The 26,783-nt window shown below is 36.4% G+C and overlaps 2 protein-coding genes across 9 annotated transcripts in view; one reads left to right on the forward strand and one right to left on the reverse strand.

Annotated features, from left to right (window-relative positions):
* Positions 1-2,523, reverse strand: part of LOC131164029 (uncharacterized) — a 40,260-nt gene extending 37,737 nt beyond the window's left edge. For 3 of the 7 annotated variants that reach the window (XM_058120940.1, XM_058120943.1, XM_058120944.1), the window contains exon 1: positions 1,633-1,821. In XM_058120940.1, the coding sequence (XP_057976923.1) occupies positions 1,633-1,639 (7 nt within the window). In that variant the 5' untranslated portion in view covers positions 1,640-1,821. Of the gene's footprint in view, positions 1-1,632 lie in introns of all 7 variants that reach the window. The other 4 variants (XM_058120939.1, XM_058120942.1, XM_058120938.1 and 1 more) reach the window with 3 other exon arrangements.
* LOC131164028 (uncharacterized protein At1g51745) lies at positions 2,061-16,434 on the forward strand. 2 transcript variants are annotated; one of them, XM_058120937.1, is made up of 5 exons: positions 2,361-2,396; positions 2,533-2,846; positions 10,806-11,115; positions 11,224-11,881; positions 14,969-16,434. In XM_058120937.1, the coding sequence occupies exons 2-5, from the start codon at positions 2,656-2,658 to the stop codon at positions 16,132-16,134; spliced, it is 2,325 nt and encodes a 774-aa protein (XP_057976920.1). In that variant the 5' UTR covers positions 2,361-2,396; positions 2,533-2,655; the 3' UTR covers positions 16,135-16,434. The 2 variants fall into 2 exon arrangements, with proteins under 2 accessions (XP_057976919.1, XP_057976920.1); XM_058120936.1 differs by having other exon boundaries at positions 2,061-2,396; positions 10,806-11,881.
* Positions 16,435-26,783: the final 10,349 nt, after the last annotated feature.

Raw genomic sequence — 26,783 nt, forward strand, 5'->3', positions numbered from 1 at the left:
TGTTGAGCGAAAACATTGAACAAAAAATTTTCTTACTATGTTCATTTCACAGATATGCAATATCTTTCTACATGTCCAGTGGAAAGGGTAGATCAGGATTGAAACCATACTCTATTTTCTTCTTATTTTTCTAATTTAAGTCCTCTGATCAGATGATGTTAATACATGAATAAATATCTTTCAAAATTTATTTTCCACTTCATTGTTTGTCTCAATGGTACTTTCAAGGTTTCAACATAATGACCCTCAGCATTATTGCCTAATCTGAAGTCATAATCCTGGTCCAATATCACTATTTTGATAAGTAAGATACATAAATCATAGCACGCCTCTAGTGACTACTTTCAGATCTTAAAAACAGCTAATTAACTACACTGAGCCTTCATATTGTCCTCAGGAAGCCTTCCAGCTGCACCAGAATACTCGGCTGATGTTGTAAATATTTTCAAGGTAAAGGCAGTATGTAACTATGTATAGACTATGACATCTACTGTTAAGGTAAGATCCATAAATAACAAATGAACATGACTTCCTGAGACACCATTCATACCATTCTGCCATGCCCAATTCACTACGCCACAAATTCAATCCCATTGGCCTTAATTATGGAAGACAGCTGCCCCAAAAAAGGATGCTTTTTTTTACCTGGGAAGCAGCTCATGGTAAGATCTTGACCCTGTCACCCTGAACAATTTGCAGGGAAGGGGATTCTCCATTGCCAACAGATGTGCCCTCTACACGATTGAGACTGAATCAGTTGACCAGACCCTCCTTCACTGCCCCTGAACTAGAAATCTTTGGAATGTGGCTTTGTCTCTTATCGGACAAAGGAGGGTTACTGTTAGATCTTTTGGAGGGGAACTCTGGGCTGGGAGAAGGATCCGGGCAACAAAGGAAATGAGGAAAGCTTTGTCTCTTCATTCCTCTTGCTATTTTCTGGTGTGCTTGGAAAGAGAGGAACACAAGGGTTTTCAAAAATTCAATCTCGACGCTTCAGTTCAGCAAAGAACAGTGGTTTACTGTGGTTACTAGTTGGCATACTGGACTTGTGACATATGAGTTTAAAGTATTTTTTTATTTCTGTGACACCCTACAGGGTGATTGTTTTCTTGTACTTCTGAGTTGGCATCCCCTTGATGCCTTTAATGCACACCTCTTTTACCAATTAAAAAAATAAAAAAACTCAAGGCACACATGAATTACTGGAAGTTGTTAGGTATCCAAAGCTGTGAAAAGTATTAACAGGCCATTACAAAAACACATCCTCCAAAACCTCCACAAATGGTTGAAACAGGCAAGAACCCAATTGAACTGGCCGAAAATTAAAGCCATTGCTGCTTCTTCTGGGCATCCGTAACACTCTTAAAAATGATTATAGAATGACGCGGTAAACCAACAATACTCTCTAAAGCGCACAAAGAGTCAAAAACGATCGTTCCAAAGAAGAGCGCACAAACGAATCGCATTACTACCAGAAAACAATGCCTAAAGATAGAACAAAAATCATGTTTTTGAAAGAAGGCAGCCGTATCGTACAGTGGAACTACAGCATAACTGTTCATCAATTAAAAGAATAATCATTATCGTCGGGAATTAAGTAAAAAATAGAAACTTCGATTTCTTAGCAATTACCAGTCATGGTTGCGACTGTGATATGCGTTTGAGCTGATTCTTCTCCCTTCTCACTCTTCTCACAGATGTCGTCAGGCCAGGTACAGACTTCCCCCCACAAGCTGATGAAAACCTAACTCTATGGAGAGAGCACGGGGTATCACTCTTTGTTTAGCATGTGTTTCATCACACGGAAGCTGCGGTACGAGTAGGTCAAAAGATCTTAATCATATCTCGTCACTTAATCATAGCTGTTGATTGTGAGGACTTTCCTTACCATATCAAACCAAAACATCCGAGCGAGCCATCGGGACAATAACCACCGTCAAAAAGTGGGTCCCGTCAGCGCATGTGGGACAAGTGTAGCAAAAAAATGTGATACCTGTCGCACCTAATTGAAACACTCTTTTTTTCTCTCTCTCCTCCCCCACTTCAAAATAGTCTCTCTCTCTCTCTCACTCTCTCTCTTCTGCGTGTGAAAAAAACCTCTGTCAAAAAAGATACCGAAGGTACGTCCGATCTAACAGAAGCTGTCCGTTGTTCATCTTCTCCCTCCCTCTCTTCTCTATCTGCGCAGTCTGTAAAACTCTGCGCACAAATTACAATCGGAGGATATCGATTGGGTCGCAAAAAAACTCAACAAAAATGAGAAAAATAAAAAACAATGGTTTTGCAGATTATTTTTGGGATCTTCTGTGTAAAAGCTAATCCCATCTCTTCTCTTTGTTTCTTTCTCTACATTAGATCTCCCTTCTCGTTTGTAACCTCTCTCTCCATCTCTCTTTGTGAGTGCGTAACTGCGTGTGTGAGCATGTCTGTCGGTTTGGCGGTCTAATTATTTTGTGATTTTTTTTGTGTTGCATAAAGGATTAGAAGAACTTTTCTGATTTTTTTTCTCATATGTTTTCTTCTGGGTTTTAGGTCCAAAGGGCACTGGCCTTTGTGAATGGAGGGGAGGGCTGTGGTTTGGGGACTTGGATGTTCTTAGAGATGGGAAGTTGAGAGCACAGTCGAAGATTTTTTCTTTTTTAGTTGGGGGTGGAGATGGGTAGTTCCGGTGAACCAAACACAAAGAACATTGATCCGTCGGTGGGAGGCTTGGTTTGGGTTCGGCGCCGTAACGGGTCTTGGTGGCCCGGGAGGATAATGGGTTTGGATGAACTGTCCGAGAGTTGTCTGGTCTCGCCAAGATCGGGAACTCCAGTGAAGCTTCTTGGTCGAGAGGATGCTAGCGTGTGAGTGCCCTAATTTCTTCCTTTCTCTGCTTAACTGGTTTTTGATTCATGGCTTATTTCTTTCAATCACTGCATCTATGTTGCAGTTTCTAGTTTTGTAGAGATATAACGTTCTGTTGATGCCATTTTCGTTTTACATGCACAGAACTCTATTGTTTTTAGACTCGTAGTAAGTTTGCTGGATGTGGGCTTCCAGGTGTAGCTTTGAGATAATTATGTATGAATGATTGGTTTCTCTCTCTCTCTCTCTCTCTCTCTCTCTCTCTCTCTCTCTCTACCCGTTTCCAATATTTGCTGACAAGTAGTCTTTTGGAGGATGTTGTCTAAGAATCATGTTTTGGACCTGTTTATGTTGGATGGTTAAGTCTTGCGAGGTAATGTGGTGGGTGCTGGGTAGTTTTGTGTCATAGTTTTGTTGTGTTAAGTAGATTGGAGCCAAATCAGCATCAAATCTGTGTCTGAATGTGTTGGTTAAACAAGCAAAACACAAACTAAACAGAAAGAACAACTAAAACCTAGACCGACTACCACACCACCTTGTTTCACCAAGAACTGAGTGACAGAGCCTAGATAACAAAAGTTCAAGAACTTCTCCGCATCCACTACAGTGAGCCCACTGGGCAATGATAATTTGTTGCCCTCATTATTTTTGCCAACTTTTTTTTCTTTTTTATAGGTGAATGTGCGCACATGCTCATCCCAACCCACCAAAAAATGCACACGCAGAGCCTGCCCACAAAGCGAGTAAGATTATGTCCCTGTTCAAGATGAGCCATCAGCCACTAGTCAGCAAATTGAGCAAGCATTTGGTTTGTTTGTATAATAATTCCTTTATGGCAAGCAATGAAATAATTGGTTCTTATTAGTATGAGGGCAATTGTAATGACGTTGTTGGTTCCCTTGAATTTCTACTCATCAATAATTCTGTGCTTATTATGACTTACGTAAATGGACAAGGATATATAATACATTTTATGTGGAAAACTGTGTTTTGCTTCTTCAGTTGGGAATCCATTATTGGATTTTTATATAACGTTTGGGAATAGGTGAAAATTATGACCCTATTCGCTTTTGGAAAACAGTTATATTTTCCATTTTAATATTTTCAAAATAATTACAAGAACTGCCACCTTGTTTTCCAGATTTCCAAATTTGTATAGGAAAGTTGGAAAACATCTTTTTATTGTTTTCTAGATTTTCTATGTGCATGTTGGAGAACTAGCAAACAAAGTGGCTTTTTTGTAATTATTTATAAATCTGAAAATGAAAATGAAAATGATAACTGTTTTCCACAGCTATACTGGCCCTAAAACTGTTCTCGCACTCCAGCATTTGGTTGGCAGAGAAAATGCCATGAAGCCAACTTCCCAAGACTGCGGTCATTGTTGCCTCTCTCATAGGTTACATGGACATCACTGTTCTCACCATTGATGCTGCTGTCATTGCTGCTATTGTCACTGTCATCATGCCAATGTAACGGCCATCATTTCCACTGCAGCCTCTCCATTGCCTTACTAACATAATTGCCCTATTTGTACTATGTTAACCTTTTCTACCATTCTTTGCTATGAAGCTGCCATCTCTACTATTGGCTGGGCAACTACTGCTGCATTATAGTCATCTTCTGATGTGGCCATTCATCCATCACTATGGCCACTTTTTCTTATCTAGGCAACTACATTAAGCATGTTTTCTATTTATTTAATGAAAATATTAAAAACATAATATTGCTTTATCACAATTTTTTTCCTAAGTGGAGAAAGGAATTTAATTAGAAATACTTTATTACAATGTCGTTGTCAGTAAAGAAGGGGGCAACCCCACCCAAGCCTCATCTACCTTTTATTTATTGCTGGCCAATTAGAGCACCATATTTCGTTAATATTATAATCTTGATAAAGGTTTGATAAGATTTTATTAAGTTGATTTAGATCACACTCTTAGATTTATAGGAAAGAGAGAATAACATTCTGGAGATATCTATATCTATAAATATATTATATATATATATATATATATATATATATTTGTTATCCCCAAACGGTTGAGGTACATTCTTGTAGACTGTCTCAGTGGATTGGATGGTTTGGACAATTACTTCCATAAGCTAGAAACTCCAATTTTTTGTGGCCATGGTTCTTGAGTTACTATGCAATATCTGCCTAACATGGAGATGAGGATTAAATAATAAGTTTCATGGTTGAGTGAGGAGCAAGTGTACTAGGTGTTTGCCATTGTTGCAATTCACTTGTGACAGAACCAGGATTGTTAAGCATTTGGCTAGGCTAAACTCTAGTTATCTAGTTCATTAGACTCACAATGGTGGCCCTCTCCCCTATCTTGCTTCCTTCACTTCTTGTATGTATGGCTGCCTAATGGAATGATGGTTTCTGGGAAACAGTCCAGTTTGAAGGAAAGTCTTTTGCTCTGTCTGGAAAGTGTATGTAGAGGTGGTTTTGTACGTATCATGGAGAAGAACCCATAGATAGATCACTGGGTTAGAGTTTCTTTGTAGGCAATGAGGTGGATCTTTGGGTGTTTTGATGCTGTATGGCTTTACTTGCAGAAGTTTGTTTGCTGAAAGAAGTTGGATTTGGTACTAACTGGTGACAAGATCAATGAAAGTGGGAAGGTGTTTGGAAGTAGGTTTAAGTTTGAGATGGAAAGAATTTGCAATTTACATATTTAGGGGTTTGAATGGGGATAAACAGAAGAATGGTGATGAAACTTTGTGAGTGGTTGTGGGAATGGAAGGGTCAAAGGTATTAGTGTTGTAGGTAGCAAAGATCAAATGGTGGGTGAGTGAAGTGGTGAAAAGGAATTGTTTGTTGTAAGACTTTCAGGTCTGTAACATCATTGAAGGCTATTGCACAAGTTGAAATGGACTGACGGTTGCTCCAGGACCCAAGGATGGGTGGCTAGGTCTGCTGCTGCTGAAATGAAGCTAGGAAATAAAGCGTGTAGTCAATTGCATTGGTTGGTTGTTCAGTGGAGAGGACCTAGTGCAATTATAATGCCCTTGCTTTTTGGATTTGAGCCAGCTAATTACTAGTTGGGTCCTTGTTAAAACAATGGTGGATCAGCAAGTTGGTCCAACACAATGGTAAGCCTGTAAGGTTCTTATGTTTTAGAGAGGCTGAAAGTTGCTTCCCGCATGTCATTGAGTTACATTCTTTAAAAGCACAAGATCTTGCTGCGGCCAAAAATTGACCAATTGTTTCTTTGAATAGTGCACAACTTAATCATCAGGCAGTCTGGGGCTTGTCCCCAATCAGACTGCAGTTGGAAAAATATCCTTTGCAGCAGGATTGGGAAGATTCTTGTCCAGAAAAGTAGCTGCTAAATGCAGGAGATGGTTCAAATTCAGAAGGCAGGCAAAGGTGAAGACAGACTCTCCCCAAGCTATATCTCAGGGTAGTCAACAGAAAGTTTTGGGTCATTCTAAGATTTCCACCATCTGGTGCTCTATTGAGAAGGATATTGCTTGCACGAAGGCAGTACAATCTGGAATTCAGATGAGGAATATTTTTTAGGAGCCAAAAAGGCTCAGTGGAAAATCAACTGGATACAATATTACAATGAGTGCCTTCATGGACACGACCAAGAAGGGCAGATATTTCATTTGAGTATAGTGCTTATGATGTGTATTTGATTGTGATGAATGCTGTTTAGTGAATGAATTTCAGGATTACTACAGTTGCAATTCCTTGGCGGGTATTGATTTGCATATTTCTGAAATGCCCATGCTGGATTTAGAATGGGTTCCAATTTTTAACAATGTTGATATTGATTTTTTTTTTTTTTTGAAGTTGATTAGGTGAGCTCGTGTGACAATTAAGTAGATTGGTGATTTCAAGGGGTTGGAATATACCAATTCCCATTTTCCCCGAAGTGCAGGTTAGTTGTAAGGACAAAGAAAATCAAAATCTTTACTGTGATTGACCAGTCTATGAGGTCATAGGATTGAGACAAATAAAAAAGAAGGGGCAGATGGTGTTGAATGGCTTGAAATGCTCCCTTAATTACGATGGGAGGGGTTAGGTGAAGGCTTTCTTTTCAGTAGGCTGCCTCACTCTTTTCCACTTCTTTTTTTGTTTTTTTTCTGGTTCATCAATTTAGACAACAAAAAAAAAAAACCATTCTTGTATTTGCACCAAATCTGGTGCACCAATTCAGATTTATAAAATCTGTAAAAAAAAATAATTTTAAAAAATTTATTTCTTGGATTTGCTCCAAATTTGGTGCATCAACCATCCTCCCAAATATTAGTGTGTCAAAGGTGTGCAGTGGTGAAGCCAGATCAATATTATAGCCATCATGTATTCATTTCTTACTCCAGATAAGAGGAGAAATAGAAGTTCTCCCACTCGTCGACCTGCTTTCTTTCTTCGATGACATCTTCCAGTTCCCCTCCATACACAGCCACAGCGCGGGCAGAGACAATGAGTGGCTGGGAGTGGCCTTGCGTGTTCCAGATCTGATGATGGTTATGGGAGGCTATGGCAGAGAGATGAGTGGCCAGCAGCAGCAGTTGTCGTGGGAAGCAGTGGTGGCCAATGGCGGTGTCACGGCAGTGGTGAGACTATGGTATGCTAGAGAGGAAGAGGTGGCCGAAGGTGTTGGATGAGGCAATCGTGATGGCATGAGTGCCTTTGAATGTCTTTCAGCAATTAAATGAGTGCTGAACCAGCAGGAATAAGAAGACCTTCAGATTTCCAACCAAACATAACTGATCTTTTAATTAAAAACCTCTGGTGAATTGGCTCTATTTAGAGTCTATTTAGTGCAAACAAACCCCACCTTTAATATCAAAAAATCTCTAGGTTGTAATATCTCCTCTCCCTTAATATATATATATATATATATTTTTCTATTAAAAATATGTGTGTATACACATATGTATCAAGTCCTAATTAATGGAACATAATGTCAAATCCTTATGATATTCGCGGTAAGTTAGGTGTAGCTCCTATAGAAGATAAGATAAGGGAGGGGCGACTCAAATGGTATGGGCACTTGCAACATAGGCCACATAGTTCGCGAGTGAGGAAGAGTGTTTTAGTTACTGTGGGGGACAATAGAAGGGGTAGGGGTAGACCTAAAATAACTTGGAAGAAGTTAGTAAGGATTTTATAGCCCTAAATTTGTCAAAAGAAATAATTCATGATCGCATAAATTGGCGGAAAAGGATTCATATAGCCGACCCCACCTAGTGGGACTTGAGGCTTGGTTTTGTTGTTGGTGTTGTTGTTGTTGAGTATCAAATCCTTAAGGATATATTTGGTATCATTTCTCATTTCATTTTCTATTTTCATTTCTATACAATGAAGAAACATATTATAAAAGCACATTTGTTTATGTTGCTAGTTCTGTGTTTTTGCTGTCCATTTTAAGCTTTTTTTGAAAAACTAAATACCTGATTTGGTTCCCACTTGCCAATATAATATTCAGAATTAAATTTTGTGGATTAAATCATTCATTTTTGTTCATAATTTTTAATTAAATTAAAATAAAATAACTGCATGAATTTAAAATGTAATAAAATAAAACATCCATAAAATTTCTATTTTTAAAAAATAATGAAATCTATTTATTAAAAATATTTTAAATTATATTCCTATTGTCATGTACAATAAGATTGTTCTTGCAAAGTGAATTTAGAATATAATAATTAAGCAAAATAAGAATAACTATTTCTATGTTTATTATAATATTTTAAATTTTTACTCTTTTTGTATTTTTTATTAAGGTAAAAGACACTCACCTCCCCTAAGGTTTGGCAAAAAGATAGATATCTCCGCTGAGGTTTCAAAAATTCCATAGACCTCCCCTGAGGTTTCAAAATTGCCACATACCTCCCACGAGGTTTGCTAAAAAGGCACAAACCTCCCCTTAAAAAATTTGTGTTTTTTTGCAAAATATAAGGGGAGGTTTGTGTCTTTTTAGCAAACCTCAAGGGAGATCCCTAGAATTTTTGGATCCTCGGGTGAGGCCCTTTGAATATTTGAAACCTCAAGAGAGGTCATTGTCTTTTTACCAAATCTCAAGGAAGGTTAGAGTCTTTTCCCCTTTTTATTATTGTAATATTTTCAATTGTTATTCAATTCAAGGATAAAAATGAACATTTGTTCAGTCAAGTTTTTAGTTTTTTTTGTAGCAAACAAATTGCTGATTTTTTGTTTTTGCTTTTGGTGTTTAGTTTTCATTTTCATAATTTTTTACAGTGATATCAAATGGCGCCTAAAGTTAGATCAATACATAGTTGTAAAATATTTAAATGATAAAATCTAGATAATCAAAAAGACCCTATATTATGTTTATGCCTATGGTAGACACGAAATTCTCTGTAAATGTGATCCTGATCACTTTTTCAATGTGTTCAACACTAGTTTATTGGAAAGAGAAACCTAAAATGGCAGCCATGAGCTGCTCCAAGCTGCATTTGCTGAAGCCAGGGAATGAAAATTGGTCACATTTTCCCTCATTGTCACATTATAATGGAAGTACCTGCCCTCTTTGTCTGGAGAGTGTTCACAGAAATAGAAAACATGAGCAAAAGATTGGGAGAGACTGTTATCAAGACTTGAGGATTTGAGGGCAGTGGATTTTCAGTGAGATTGACAATAGCACAGGAAGAATTTTGAGTAATGGGCTTTTGTGACCAGATGGTGGACAGAGAGATGTGAGGAAGGGAGTCGAGGATCAGATGTCAAGCATAATCATTGTGTGAAAATTCATTGGTGGCACAGGTGCTTTGGGCTATAGGAATTCAGTTGCTATCTCTTCCACTGTCATGTCATCCACAACAACTCAAGTTTTGCTTTATGGGATTGAACAACTAAGGAATTGTTGAATATTATGGATTGACAAGAATTTTATATAAATTGTGTGTGAGCTGAAGAAGGGAAAATATCAACCTAAATGGTTGAGTGGGTTGACCCACTTATAAATGTGTACGTTCATAAATGGACCAATTATTTTTTTATTTTAATGCATAGGTACATTTGTCTTGAATGACCCAACCCATCTTAATGCACTCATTTGACAATTGGCGTGCCTACTCCCATTACATCTCCCAAGTTTTACCTCTAAAATGAATGCATAATAATTAAGAAGTGTGAAGGAAATGAGTTTCAGCTGATTTATAACTGTATATATACTATTCTACAATAATACAATTATTGTATTATTTTTTTTGGGGGGTGCATATTGGCATATTTTTGTCCAACCATTTGGCTGCTTTCAGTGATTATTTTATATGCTTTATTTTAGACGTAAAATCTGCCTCGTCTCTCTCTCTCTACACACGCACACATTGTGCAGTCCCAAGCTCAACCACATAAATATTTGCTAATAATATGGCTGGAAAAGATACAACAATTGCTGGTTTTTGCATTTTTATCAGTTGACTTGGTCCTTCAATGTTGGTGTATCTACTTATGGTTTAGTTTTGGACAACTACATGCTTTTGCCTTATCTGAGGTTTGGGAACTTGGGCTTACCTTCCATGTCGGTACGTCTAGGGAACTTTATTTTTTTTTACAAAATGGATGTGTTTTTTGGCAGCTTCTTTGTAAATCCAAATTCAGCTTCAGCCTGCTATATTTTAGCTTACAGTTTTGTTAAAAGTAGTGGTATACATTTGAGGGCTTAAATTCCTTACATAAGAAAAAATTAAGGGTCACATGTATCTTTGCATGCCTTGGCCTTGCAAAGCCTCAACCCTGTGCCAAAATTTTAGTAATGAGCATTCAGTAAAGATTTTAGTAGGAAGCTTATTGAAAATTGATGAATCTTTGATCCATTAATTTTATTTTCCATGTTAGGCCATTAAAAAATTATATTTTCTATTTGAATCAATATTATAAATTCTTTCTTAGGTTATGAGGGTTTTAGCTTCTTAATTATGAGCTCATTGCCGAAGCTTGTTGACAAATCCCTTTTCCTCTGTTGGTTCAGGGACTGGTATAATCTTGAAAAATCGAAGCGTGTGAAGGCCTTCCGCTGTGGGGAGTATGATGAATGCATTGAAAAAGCAAAAGCTTCAGCAGCAAATTCTAGCAAGAAAGCAGTGAAATATGCTCGAAGGGAAGATGCCATTCTTCATGCTCTTGAAATTGAAAGTGCCCGCCTATCAAATGATCACCTAGATTTCTGTTCAAGAATGGACAATGCACGTGGTGAAGAGTCTGAAGACCATGGTGATTGTGGCAGAGAATCACCCATTATGTCTCATTCAAGCACAGAAAATGAGGATATGGCTGATGAAGTGAGTACTCCTGAGGACAACTCAAATTCAGCACAGGAAGTATCTCGGTCAGATTTATCATTTGAAGATCCCAATCAAATAAGTTCTTCTAAGGTGCATTCTGTGCAGGGAAAGAGATGGAAAACCCCAAATGATTCAGAGGATGATGGAACAGAAGGAATAAAGCGTATGAGAGGTCTTGAGGATTTGGGAATGGGTGTAGGGATGAAAAGGAAGGATCAAGCTGAAGGGGCTCTTGACCTTGTTCAACAAGGCACCACTCTATATGATTCAAACACTGCCAATAGTTTTTCTGTTGGAAGTCCACTAAATGGCAGCAAAAGTTATTTCTTACCATCAAAAAGAAAGAGATCTCAAGTGGCCCATGTTCATGACTTCTTGAAAAGGAAAAATCGTCGTCGTCAGTTGACAAAGGTTCTGGAGAGTACAGCCATGGTTTCTGTCCCAGTCATGTGTGACGAGCTTGTCAGTCCTTGTAGATCACCACTTCAGGGGGTATCTGACAGTAAGGTTTCTGGATTGGAATCTAATGAGTCCAAGAGAAGTTTTTCAATGGTTGTTAATAATAGCTCAGAGAGTACTGGAATTTCGTGCGAAAACGGAGCAACATTAAATACTACTGAGCCTGGTTATGATGCTTCCAATGGTCATTACAAGCATAAGGAAAACGAGATTTCTAGCACCTCAGAGTTACCTGAGAATGATGGTTCTGACACATTATTTGACGTGCCATTTGTTGGGGAGGGAAAAAACTCTGCAGGTGCAGGTATGCTTGGTTATCGACAGTGAACAATTGAATTTTTTTTTGTTGTGGGCCCATGTGCACTTTGTGCCTCCTTTTGTTAATTAGTAATGTATAATATGTTTTTGAACCTTGCTTGGTACCAAACACAGTGCATTTTAACTCATCCCACCCATCCTAATATTTGGGAATGTCAACAGTGCTTGATACGCCCATGTCAGGTCCAGTCCAATATTCCCTAGAACACAGAACGTTCCAGTTCATGGAACAGGAACAGACTCACAATATGACACATGCTCTAAAATGCAACGCATCAGGGGTATATTTATGTAATGTATAATGGTGAAAAAATTTGTAATGATTCTAATGACAATGTATATTTGAGGAGAATGTGCAGGTCTTTCTAAACATAGTAGAGATTTTCTTTTGTTAAATGGATAAATATTGACTTAAAATAGATTTATAATGTGAGAACTGTACACTTTTACTAATTTAAAAAAAAAATATTATGTGGAAAATATTGAATTAGAACTTTGAATTGCTAGATTTAGCATCCTAGAAAAAAAATGTAACATGTTCCAGAACTTCGGACTGGTTCATCGTCTACTAGGATGTTAGTATTTGTGGTTGACTATGGTGAGGTCCAATTGAGTGGATGGGGAAATCTCAATTGAACTGGCTTGGTCAGGTTGAAAAGAAAAATGTAAAGCCAAACTCTACTGATGCATTGTTCAATTTGGGTGTGCTGGTTAGGTGGATTTGGTGGGTTGGATTAGATTGTCTGTCTGTGTGGTGTGTATGTTAAATCCTAGCTAAGCAATGGGGTGGATTATTAAGCCCAAAAAAGTTTGGTCTGTCAGATAGAGGACCCGTTGCACTGTTATCTTTTGTGTACATGGGCACTGGTCTTCTTGTTTATTCTACCTGATGTAGGACAACTAGGGGAAAATCAGGAGATTTGATTTAGGGCATGGTTTGCAGAAAAAAATGGGGAGTATAAGAAATTAGGTTAAAATTTGGTTTGGAGGCTATAATCAGACTAACACAGATGAGAAGGCAAAAAAACTGTTGGCATCACACTAAGAGGTTTTATGAATCACTCCTTAGGAAGAAAGTCTGCTAGGGCTAAAGGCTTTGCAACAAACATCAACAATTCTTCATTCCATGCTCAGGAGAAAATCAGTACAAAGCTTAGATATGCTTCTTGGTATCTTAACTTTGACCATCTAAACTAAACTAATCTTGAGTATACAAAATTGGGTAGATAAATAAAAACTGCAGGATTTACTGAAAATAAACACCCAAATACCCCAGCAAAGGACACATTGAAATAAAGAAAAAGCCCATTTATAAGCAAATTGCCCATATATATCAATACGGACTGACACGACGATACTCATCCTCATTTATTTCAAAATTGTCATATTACCATGTCAGTATCGCATCATGTCTCAGTGTCAGTATTTGTTCTTCCTAGGTTAGTTCTATTCCAAAAAATAGGAGAAAACCAAAATTTAGGTAATCTGTTGCCTCACAGGACCTTTCTTCACTCTTGGATGAGTATAATGTTTTGCCATTAAAAGAGAGCAGATCACTAGTTGGCGAAGGTGGACTCATATTTTGCCGTTGTATTAAGATTATAAAGTTGTTTTTTTGGTAGTTTGTTAAATTATTCATCAACTTCGTTTATGTTATTTTTTCTCTTTTTAATTGAATAATTGGTGAAAGGATATGTATGAAATATGCTTTTAATTGTTGATACTTGATAAGCACTAAAAGTTTAGTTGTTTTATCATTTTTTTTCTTGATTACTTCCCTTAAACAACATGAAGTTAATTTTTTTATTAATTTTTCTTGGCTCCTTCCCGTACTTTTTATTCTAGAGAGCATACACATGAAATATGATTTTTTTTTTTTTTTTTTCTAAACAAGTGTTGCCTATATTAGTAACACTTACATACACATTTTTGTGGATGAGCTCAGGCAACATGCTTCTCCAGATTGATATGCATCAATTAGCCATGATAACCTTGCAAAAATGATAGGAATGCCTTACAGAGATGTCACGGTAACTTCAGAAGTTGAAATGGTATTTTGTGTTTGTGTATGTTGGATTGGGGATATTTTGGAGCAAAGGTGACTAGGAAGACTGCACATCAGAAGGTAGTAATGTTGGACAAACAAATAGAGTGTTGCTGAGAAGTAAGTTGGTGTGTCTTGAAGTTCGAAGCAAGGATTGGATGACTTTGAGTGGCCTTGCTTATAGTATTGTGGCATGTTTGTGCGTCATAAATTTTTTTTTTTTTTAAATTAGGAAAAAAATGGGTTTACTCTAATGATAAGTTGAAACATTCAGGGTTTGGATTAAAGCAGGCATGATTTTTCAACCATGTGTACTAACTTTTTTCTAAATTTTCTTCCTTTTGAGTAATATTTTTTGGGTAAAATTGTTTCGGGTCATTTTTTCTCTTTCAGTTGTTCATTAATTAGCTCATCTGCATTACACTATTTGTTTATTTTGCTTCATCTCATATTTGTTTACACTATTTTCATTAGAATTTGTGTCTGGGTTTGTTGTATTCCAACTCTACACTATTTGTTTATTTTGCTTCATCTCATATCGAATAAAGAACAATACTGAAGTTTCCTATTAGGTATTTTCAGTAGAATTTCTCTCTGGGATGCTTGTAGTCCAATAATTTGTTGTCTATTTTGCATTGATATGAACATGTATTTCTTTTCCTTTTTCTTTTTTCTTTTTTTTGGGTTAGCAAGATATGCACCCTGGATCTCCATTACACTATCCTAACCCTTAAACCCCTCAGCCAGGCCTTAAGGGCAATTTATACTGGTAGTCTTGGATTATTTTTGTATTTTTGTTAGATTATGACAGTGGAATAATTGTGTGAATTAGTTTTTTTTTTTTTTTTTGGCTTATTTGTCTTACACAGCAAGTTGTGAGGTTGTGCCATTATGATAGCTAGTCCTTGACTCCTTGTCCTGTCAATTGCAGCACTAAATTTTAGCTTTTCTTTATCTTGATATGGGTTCAAACGCTGGAAAATTGAGGTCTACCCCTCTTTAACACCAATATTTGATATGATCTGCCAGGTCTTCCTCCCATGTATGTGCCAAGTTCATCTGCAAAGCCTCAGGGTGATGCTGTTGGAAGACAATATTGTCAAAGTAGTCAAACTGAAATGGTTTCCTTGAAGAATGAAGAACCCAATGAGAGTGGTTCTACCAGCTCAGCAGCTGCTCGTATTAATAATGTCAGCCAGAGAATAGAGAAAGGTACTTCAAAGTGGCAGTTAAAAGGAAAGAGAAATTCAAGACATTTTAGTAAAAAAAAGAAGCAAGACTCGAGAAAATCTGTGGAGATGGATAATAAATCCAGTGCTTATTTGGCTGGTATAGAACTTCGAGATGGACTTTCTCTGGGCTCTGATCAAAGAGTTGACTCCCATACTGTTGCTAGGCCCTTTAGTTCAGATAGTTGCATCTTACAAAAGAGGTCCAGAGAAGTTAGAGAAGACATGGTAGATGGTTTACAGTATTGGAGCAAGCATATTTCATGCATTGAACCTCAAGTGAGAGGATTGACTGCTGAGGTGAAACTCATGCCCAGTTGTTCTCCAACACCTCAAAGATCACTTCCCTATCGTCAATCTCGGTATACAGTTCACCCCAAATATCAGACAACGGATTTTTCCATCCGAAATTTTTGTGCAGATTCTTCACTCTATGATGTTAATTTGGAGGTCAAAGCCAGCTATCGGCCGCAGCATGTTCCCTTGGTGTCTCTCATGAGCAAATTAAATGGCAAAGCCATCGTTGGGCACCCTCTCACAGTAGAGATGTTGGCTGATGGTTGTGGTGATCTGCTGCTGGGTAACAAATGCCATATGGCTAGTGGCAGCCGTGGGTTGAAAAATGTTTTTAGCATTGGTCTAGCCAATAGGGAAGGTGATGCAGGAAAGCGAAATCCAGAAGTTGGAAAGATTCCCAGCAAGCATTTGTCTATGCAAACACATTTTTCACCCTCTAAATCACCTAAATTGAGGAAGTGTGGGCTCGTGTCTAAAAAGACCCGGAAGCTTTCATCATTAACTGGTTCGCAGGTGCAGAGAAAAGAAGAGAGTAAGTGTCTGATAGAGAAGCCCAAAGGTGCTGCTATAGCATGTATTCCCTTGAAGGTAGTATTCAGTAGGATAAATGAAGCAGTGAATGGGTCAACCCGACCAATGCAGCAGACATTGACATCGAGTGACTTGTAAAATTTGGTTCTTTAGGGCAGCATTACTGCACCTGAAAATTTCACCCTTTTTTATATTTTACTTTAAAGGATTTTGATTTAATTAGGCAGCCTAGTATCAGCCTCGTATTTTAATATGTGCTTAAGTTTGTGGGGCGCTGTACATTCTGCCCTGAGGAAGTATCCATCTTTGTAGAATGCCTCACATTATTGTTGTAGAAAGAAAGAAGTGGGTAGGAAGAGCACATTCAATGTAGGCTGCTATGGCTGTACATATAAATGTAACATTAATTGAGGTACAAAGATGGGGATTCCATACCAAGTCCTGAAGTGATCGACTATTTTGTATGTGCTATGCACTGTTTTGACCATGCACAGGTTAGAAACAATGACAATATCAGTAAATGAAATACATAAACTGGAAATAAAAACAATGATATGTCACCAAAACCAGAGACTAAAGCAAGTGCTGGATTCAAAGCTAGTGTTAAAGATTTCAAATTGAATTATGATACTCCTGATTATAAAACCAAAGATACTGATATCTTAGCAGCCTTTTGAGTAACTTCTCAACCAGGAATTCCACCTGTGGAAGAAGGATCTGTGGTAGCTGCCGAATCTTCTATTGGTATAGACTTGATAAAAATGCATCTTCAATAATGTATTTGGTTAACCTCATTATGCAGTTGAATTTTTTTAGTTGGTGCATTTGTATGCACTCGTTTAGTAACAATGGAACTAGTTTACAAATTCCACTTTTGTTGAGCAAATATACATGATCAGCATGCCATCAAAATATCATCACAAACTTTTTGCGTTTGTGTACCAGCTTCTTGTTCTATCACAATAATTTTTATCAGAAATTTTTGTGATTTCATTTAGAATTCTTATAGACAATGCAACACACATCATCATTCATGACTAAAAGTATTATTTGTGAGGTAAATTCCAATGTCTAATATCGTTTTCCCTTACACTTGTTTAATATCCAACAAAACTCCAGTCAATATAGAAAATCATCAACATAAAGTCTAAATGGAAACTCCACATTTTCTATAGGTTTGAGAGGGATTTTAGGCAAGAAAAACACTGATCCCGTGAAATGACCTATCATAATCTCAGCATCTGCAGACAATATGAGTCTTATTTTATTGGTGTTAATTTTCAGATTGTCCCGCGAATAAATATACAAGCTCTCTTGAAAATTCTATTTAGTTCAAACGCTTGGTCCTCTATGTTAGGAAAAACTGGGAGTTTGCTCACTGCATGGAATAAATTGAATATGACATTTTTATCATCTCATTTTTAACACTCAGCTCTTCTATCACTGACCAATAAAATAAAATTAACCAATTCTAGATCATGTTGAGCCCTCATATTCTCTGCCAACTGAAGGACATGTGTATGTCTTGACTTGGCTGCATTTTACTGTTAACAATGCATCACAATAAAAAGCAATTCCAAAGCAAAATCGTCGACGGTTTGAAATTTAGCATTTATTGTCTCGTCATGTAATCGTGTATTCCCGTAGTGTTCACGGCTCAGTTATTTAAATAAAGATATCATTGTTCTTCGTCTTTCAATTTTTCTTTTTTTACCATACAAATTGTTGGCCCTAAAGTCGAGTCTAGAGAGGGGGTGAATAGGCTTTTTGCGTATTTTCATTTTTCTCTACAAAATATAAAGCTTGGCAAGATACACGTAATTATATCTCAATATGTACAACATAAATCATGTTCAAGACATAAAATATAAGAGTAGGGAAGAAAAGATCGACAAACAATTTTAATGTGGTGGTCCACGCCTTGAGACACACTGAAGGATTCTACAATCCACTACAAGCCTCCTTCACCGGCAGAGAAGCATTTACAAACGAGAACAAATCCTTTTCGCTCACCAAGGGCCGCAAGGTTCACCAAGAATCTTAACACAGGAACCAATCCCTTTCGCTCACCAAGAGCCGTAAGGTTCACCAAGAATCCTTACAATTCGGTTCACCAAGAACCTTCAATCACGATTCACCAAGAACCATTCGCAACTCGGTTCACCAAGAACCCTTTACAACAAGAAGATGAATTACAAACAAAACTCCTTATATGAGCAGATATTTGATACAACACAAATCTCTCATGTAATGAATTAACACAAGATTAGAGAGCAAGAGAGATTTTGAGCACTTGAGATGATGAACTAAATGCAAAGTGCTTGTGAATGATATACAAAGATGTTAATTACTAAGATCAATCTTTAAACAAGTCTTTGGACTTGTATTTATAAGTAAATTGGGTTACTAGCCGTTTTATGGTCGTTAGGCTAGTATATTTGTAAAAACCCAAAAAATAAAAAATAAAAAATAAATATTATTAATTAATTAATTAATTCGAATTTAAAAGAAAAAGAAAAAAAATTAATTAATTTTTTTAAAATAAAATATATTATTATTAATATTATTTAAATATGTATTTATTATTATTATTATTATTATTATTATTATATAGATATTAAATATCCTGAAGCTTCAAAGAAGCTTCAGGTGACTTCTTTAATAAATGATTCACGCGCCCCTTTATATTCTATCTTCTTCTTCTTCTTCTTCTTCTTCTTCTCCTTTTCTTTTCTTTTCTTTTATCTTCTCTGCAACTCTCTGTAATTTCTCTCTCCTCACGTTCTCTCTTCCTCTCTCCTTGATTTCGTGACGGATTTTCGCCCGATCGAAAATTCGAAGATACCACTGGACTCCATTCGCTGCTGCCGTCATTTCTACCGAAGCGGATCGGTGATAGGAGCGGCGTAAGCGTATTCCCTGGGGTAAGCCATTTTCCCTTTTTTCTTTAATTTCTTGCAAAATATAAGCCCAATTGATGAACGGACGCCACCACGAGAATCTAGGGATGATTCTCTACAAGTTTAGTGGGACGGAATTCTCGTGAAGGTGTCGGATCAAAACCCCAAATTTGGTGTGCGGCGATTATTAAGGGGTTTATTTTTAATTAATTAGTATTAATTTAGAAATGCTAAAATATTAAGCATCTGAGACTGAAGTAGAATTTCTGAAATTTAGGGCTCGGGTGAGCGCCGCAGGTGTAATTTTGGGACCCGCAAGCAAAATTTGAAAAATTAAGTGGGGATGTTAAATAATAATTTAAATGTAAATTTGAGGTATATGAAGCCTAAGGAAGGCTAGATGAATATTATTTTGAAGAAATAGATTAATTAATCTAGGAAAAAATGTAAATTGCAGGAATTAAATTTCGGGCGCCAAGGGCATGAAATTTTGGGTCCTAAAGAAATTCTCAATAGTCAGGTAAGGGAATAAACTAAAGTAGTAATTTTCCATTCAAATTATTATTGATTATGAGTAAATTTATTTTCAGAAAAACATATGTTATATTGTGTATTACGAATGAAATGTACGATTGGGAAAATACTGCTATGATGATTAAAATGTATATGTATGTATGAGATGTAAGGAATTCACGATTTTAGAATATGAAGTATGACTTTTAACAGCATATGTGTGGCATGAATATTATTTTATGTGAAATGTATTATGATGTGAAAAATTTTACGAAGCAAACATGATTTCAGGTATTATGAAAATATGAGTTATGTTGTGATGGTTTTGACGATTATGTAATAAATGATGTATTTTCAGTATATATATACCTGAAACAATTTTGGCGCGAGGCCATATATTTATGTTATCGGCATGAGACCGTATTTATGCTATCGGCACGAGGCCGTATTTATATTATTAGCGCAAGGCCATATTTACTATGATTTTGGCGCGATGCCATATGTATGATTTCGGCGCAAGGCCGTATCTATGTTTTCGGCACGAGGCCATAATGATGTTACGTGTGATCATGTATTATATGTTTTCACAACCAGGATGTTAGTTTAGTTCAAATCAGGAGCTCGGTACCGTAGCTATGGGTTCATTTTGGCACGAGGCCTTATTAGTGCTACCGTCCCACGAGGGGATGGGAGATGGATAGTCGATGTGGCTTTCAGTAGAGTGTGGACGTCCACCTGGCAGTCCGGACCAGGGTGTGGCGGGCTCATCGTACTTACAGACATATTTGATTCGGCAGTGGTCGGCCAGCCATTGTCGGGTCCCGCCTTCGGGCTGCACAACCCGTCATGGGGGGTAATACATGACACCAGCTAGCTAGTCATCCTGGGTCTGTTTTCAGTACTACAGTTATAACAAATGATTTTATGTATGATATAACAGATGTGAAAATATATGTTTACCCAGTACGATATGATGATGTTTATGGAATTATGAAATGTACTATATACGTATAAATGTATTAAATATTCATGTTGCCACACAGCTGTATTTAGTTTATTTTCCCTTACTAAGAAGTGTCTCACCCCCAAACATTAACTGATTTTCAGGAAATCCAGTGAGACCGGCGGGCTAGAGCCGTCATTAAGTGATTGGAGCTTCCCTACTAGAAGGGTAAGCATTGAACTAGGATCGGGAGTTTTTGTTATTTAATCCTAGAGTTATTTTGACTTTTGGAGGTTGTATATCATAACAGTATTTTGATGTTATAGAAAGCTCTGGTATTATATTTTATGATTGGATGTTTGAGATTTTATGTTTACTGCTGCTAGGTTTTCCGCTGTGTTTGACAGGTGTCCCCGCTACCCACGGGTTCAGGTTGACCATTTTATTTATTATATGATATTTTATGTCAAGAAATTGAGGGACGTTACAATATTAATTGTTCACTTTAAAAACTAGCCGTTGGAGCTGGAATCCCAATGCAAACGTCGACTGTTTACCCCAAATTGTCGATTATTTCATCTAGGTAGAATCCATATCTAAACCTTCTCATCTGTGAAAGTCTTCAACATAAAAGTTGTGGTTTCTTAATTTTCCGTAGATACCAAGATCACATTTTTTGGAGTTCTCTAGCAAAAGTTATGCTCTAAATACTAAAGGGTGTTTCAGAAAATTCGAGAGAGAAATGAGGTTTTAAACCCAACTAGGACTAAGTCTTTAAAAGATTATAACACTAATATGATTTAAAACTTGTCACATATAAAAATACATTTGAGTAAAGGGTATTTTTATAAAACTCTTGTTTTGATTTTGAAAACTCGTTAGTGCTAAAGTTATGACTCGGTGATATCTTATGTACTCTTACGAACTAGTATGCATATGCAATTTGCTCAACTCTTGCTAAATAAACTTGCTCGAATTAGAACTACAAGAGTTACAATAAACACTACCTCAAACACTCCTCATTATACATATGACTTTACAATTACTTTGATGGTTGTACTTGAGCTCTTCCGATTAAGTATCCTTTTGATCTTTGCCTATTTAAGTGTCCACTCGACCTTTGCCGATAAGAATGTTTGCTTGATCTTTCCACTAAAACCCATATTCGTGTGATTTCGCCACTTAAACCCACCACACCTTAGTATGCAAAGATTAGTTAAATTAAGAACCATTAATGAGTTGTTATCATCAAAATACGACAATTAGGATCATGTAGCCACTTAGGCTAACACAAAAGAATTGGAAAGACTTGACAAAAATCGCTCTAACAATCAAATTCTTAGCAGAAAATGGAAAATCAACATAAATAATAATTCTTAGGTCATGTTTGGAACATGAAAAATATGGGAGGGAAAAAAATGGGAAAGGAAAATGTAAAAGACTCCACTTTTTTCATGTTTGGATATCGAGAAAAATGAAAAATAAACATAAAATATATAGCAAACATTGAACAAATTTTTAGTTTTATGTTTATACATCATTAACATTTAGTCTTTTTACTAATTTTTAATTGCACTAGAACAAATTTTCATTTTTAACATTATTTGATGTAAAGGGAAAACACAATAGAAAAAAGATTTCCTTTTTACTTTCCTTTATTTTCCTTCCCTGATACAAAATCCATAGTCCAAACAGGACCTTAAAGTCATGAAGGAAGTTCTTTTTTGACTGATTTGACTCGAGCTAACATGTTTGCATTTTCCACTATCATTTTATACATGCTAGTTCCATGCATAAAGCTTTCTAAATCAGTTTCAATCTCTTTTATGGATGATTTGGGTATGTTAGTTTCCCTTATTTAACATGGTTGGTTGATAATTCTAGCTAAATCTTTTTTGTCTTTTTTCCTATTTTGTTTCTTGTTTATGTTTTTTTGTATTTTTAGGAAGATTTCATGTCCTTCTGTATATTACCCTATATAAATAAAGTTCTATTTTTCTAAAAAGAAAAGTCTTAATGAAAGCCTCAAGAAGCTTTCTTATTGTCATTATCGCTTCATCTCATATCAACACAATATAATGTATACATCAAATCAATCTATTTATTTATTTAGCAACTTAAATTAGTATGTTGAAAAAAAAATGATTTTTTTTTTACATTTTACTTTCCATGTTTTCATGTTTGGTAGTTAGAATAATTGTTGGAAGTATTTCAACTTGTACAATCATCGATATCTCATTCTCATTATTGAGTTGCAAATCGATCATATTCAACAATTCTTTTTGTCATTCTACGATAACATATTAATATTTAAATGTTGAGGCAACTATATATTACATTACATAAACATTTTTTGTTATTAGACAATAATGTGCAAAATTACCATGTGTTTTGAAGGAGAGAAAAACTTTTTACACCTTATGGTTGACAATTAGTATAACGAGGTTGTAATAGGTAATCTTTTAACTGCACATGTTGTAGAAGTAGCTCTTAATAAATATTGCATGATATCATCATCATTCTCTTTTCCTAATCTTAGGTTTCAACAGCTTCCCTTCAAGTTCAGTATTAGATACCATTTACATTAAGCAAAATATCGGAACATTTCATTATTTTACATGCACAATATCAACAAAATAAAATATGAAAAAAAAAAAAAAAAAAGGTAACATGCGTTTGGTACATAAACATTTTCTTGTAATAGTTTGAGTGACACAAGTTCTTAAGCTCAAGAACTTATGACAATTTGGAGAAAATTAAAGTGCCCATTAAGAAATTAATTGAAGAATCAAATTATATTTTAATTATAATGTGACCTCTGGCATATTCGAGGGATGCCATTCTTTATTAAAATATAATTTGGTTCTTCAATTAATTTTTTAATGGGCACTTTAATTTAAAATTGAATCAACCTGTCCCATAATGACACCATAAAACTTGTATTCAATAAGTGTAAAGAAAGAGTTTTATGCATGCAATGACCAATTAAAATTTATATTGCATTGAAATAGTATGTTTGCTATGTGGCATTTGTTATAAAAGAAATAACATAAAAGATGTTAGAGGTTTTGAGGATAACTATTACTGTAGTGCAACTCATAAGCTTGATGACTAATCTAGGTATAATCTTTTTTATCAAAACATATGCATCATATAAGCTAATTTATTTACATGATTTTTAATGACCAATAACGTAACGTCATAGTCTATTATTAATGGTCGAAGTGACTCACTTATCTCACACACACACACACGCACAAAAACTGACTTTATGGAATAAAATATCATGGCAATTATTATTTTTATATGCAAAAGTATTCTTATTACACATTTCATTCTTTTTATCACCCATGTATTAGAATAAAAATAAAAAATATTATATCATAATGCAAAAAGATAAAGATCACATTTGAATGATATAATTTAGCACATGCCATTTGCCATAAAAAAAAAAATGTTAAAGACTTGACGGCAACGAAAAAGTGCTTTGATACCCAATTCTTGAATATTACTTTTTTTACCAAAATAGATACAAAATACAATAAAGATAATTAAAAAAAATGGCAGTCCGGTACACAAAGCTCCCGCGTATGCGTGGTCCGGGAAAGGGGCGGACCACAATGGGTCTATAATACACAACCTTATCTTACATTTTTGCAAAGAGACTGTTTCCACGCCTCAAACCCTGTGACCTCTAGGTCACACGGTGACAACCTTACCATTGCGCCTAAGCTCCCCTTCACAAAATACAAAAAAAAGATATCTTAAAATCAAGGGAAAATTATATGTTTATTTCACAATCCATAATTACATGAAATAGTAGGTAATTATATACAAGAAGAAATTTAATTTTGGACTACACTAATTTTAAGGATAGAATTAGGGTTGTCCCTTGTATCAAGGGATTTACAATCAAGACTTTGATACAAGGGATTTACAATTAAGGTTTTCCTTAGAATCTCTCTAATTAACAACAACTCACACCAACACTCCCCCTCAAGTTGGTGCATACAGGTCTCACATGCCCAATTTGTCAAGTGAGTTGTGAAAGATTTTGCTACATACAATCTTTATGAGTACATCTACCAATTGGTCTTCAGACTTAACAAAAGGAAATCGAATTGTCTTGTCCTCAAAATTTTGTTTGATAAAATGTCGGTCCACCTCCATGTGTTTAGTTCGGTCATGTTGGACAAGATTGTGTGAGATATCAATTGCAACCTTATTATCATAAAACAGGTCCATCTCACAACTTGGGGCAAAACCTATTTCAATTAGTAGTCTTTTAAGTTAGAGAAGTTCACAAAGACCTTTTAGCCATTCGGCGGAACTCAGCATCTGCACTTGACAAAGCCACCACGTTATGTTTCTTACTTCTCCATGTTACAAGATTTCTGCCAACAAACATGAAGTACCCCGAGGTGGATTTTCGATCTGATATATTTTCTGCCTAGTCTACATCTGTATATCCCTCGACTTTGAGGTGTCTGTTTTTTGAGAACATAAGCCCTTTTTCCCTTGAGACGACTTTAAGTATCATAGAATTCTGAGCACCACATCCATGTGATCCTCACTTGGACAGTGCATGAATTGACTTACTACACTTACCACATAAGCAATAGAAGGGCGAGTGTGTGATAGATAAATAAGCTTTCCGACTATCCTCTGGTACCTTTCTTTATTTGTTGGCACGTGGTCTGGGTATTCTCCCAGTTTGTGGTTTTGAACAATTGGTGTGTCTGCAAGTTTGCATTCTAGTATTCCCACCTCAAATAGAAAGTCTAGGATAGATTTCCGTTGGCAAAGAAATATACCTTACTTTGATCTAGCAACCTCAATTCCCATGAAGTATTTAAGTCCTCCCAGATTTTTCATTTCAAACTTAGTCGCCAAATGCTTTTGGAGTCTTGATATTTCTTCCAAATGATCTCCTATAATAATCATGTCATCTACATAAATTATTAGAGTCGTGACCTTACCCTGTTGATGCTTTAAGAATAGTGTATGATCTGAGTTGCTATGTTGTTAACCATATTTATTCATTGCCAAGTTGAATCGCTCGAACGATGCTTTAGGTGATTGTTTCAGGCCATACAATGCTCATTGTATTTGCACACCACCTCAACTTCGGAAGTTGCGGTATAGCCTGGTGGAACATCCATGTAGACCTCCTCCTCCAAACCTCCATGGAGAAAGGCATTTTTTACATCAAACTGGTGCAATGGCCAATCAAGGTTTGCGTCAAAGGATAACAATACTCTAACCAGATTCAATTTTGCTACCGGCGAGAAGGTCTCTTGGTAGTCTACACCATATGTCTGAGTGTAACCTTTTGCTACTAGTCTTACTTTGTATCGATCAATCAAACCATCTACTTTGTGCTTAATGGAGAAAAGCCATTTACACCTTACAGTCTTCTTTCCTTTAGGCAAAGGAATAAGTGTCACGCCCTGAACCCGGAAATGGGTCCTAGGTGTGAATAAAGTAACCTAACCTGTCTCTGTATCAATTTAAACCATACATGATACAATACCAAAGGGAGTCCGACCTCGTGGGGTGAACGGACGCCCACAACATACACACAAACATCCATACTCATCCAACATACGCAGCGAAATACGGTCTTTTATACAATAACAGTATCATACCAGAGTCTATACTATACATGTTAGGATACACATTCCCATAATACAAACATACCCCAGGTGTCTACAAAAACATCCCGACAACCTGGATACCAAAACTCGTACCTAAAAGGTACTAGCAGTAGTTACGACACCTCTTGCTTCCCGACGCTAGGATGCTACTTACAGCTACCTGAAAGCCCTAAAAATATTGTATGTACATTCGGGGTGAGACACCTCTCAGTAAGGAAGAAAACAGTTTATATCAGTGTGTGGCATACCAGTGTCATTTTACATACTTCATAACACTATACATACGATACAGTTTGAAACAATTCATACAGTTTCATACAAATACATACAGTTCCAGTATTTTCCATAAAAACCATTTCAGTTCATACGATACCCAACATATATACATACATACATACATACATACATACATACATACATACGGTCAGTGTCGTCACACTAGTTCGCAACTACACTAGGTCACCTCGTCTCACAGCGATTACATTGCTACATACGCAACTACACTGCGACGATCAAGGCCCAATGGTGAATCCATTGCTTCATACGCAACTACACAAAGTCACCTAATCTCACAGCGATTACATTACCACACGTGCAACTACGAAGATCTACGACTCAGGCCCAATAGTGATTACATTGCTACATACGCAACTACACAAGGTCACCTAGTCTCACCCCGATTACATTGCCACATATATAACTACGCTGCGACGACCTAGGCCCAATAGTGAATCCATTGCTTCATACGATGTAGCATATAGCTCACACCACTTC

Source organism: Malania oleifera, chromosome 9, assembly GCF_029873635.1.
Source record: "Malania oleifera isolate guangnan ecotype guangnan chromosome 9, ASM2987363v1, whole genome shotgun sequence".
Lineage (NCBI taxonomy): Eukaryota > Viridiplantae > Streptophyta > Magnoliopsida > Santalales > Ximeniaceae > Malania > Malania oleifera.

What these genes read in the sequence shown, in the direction of transcription:
- LOC131164028 (XM_058120936.1), top strand. Translation starts at nt 2,656, where the DNA reads ATGGGTAGTTCCGGTGAACCAAACACAAAGAACATTGATCCGTCGGTG. An exon ending in GGTCGAGAGGATGCTAGCGT is followed by an intron (nt 2,847 to 10,805) that starts GTGAGTGCCCTA and finishes CTGTTGGTTCAG; the next exon opens with GGACTGGTATAATCTTGAAA. An exon ending in AAAAAACTCTGCAGGTGCAG is followed by an intron (nt 11,882 to 14,968) that starts GTATGCTTGGTT and finishes ATGATCTGCCAG; the next exon opens with GTCTTCCTCCCATGTATGTG.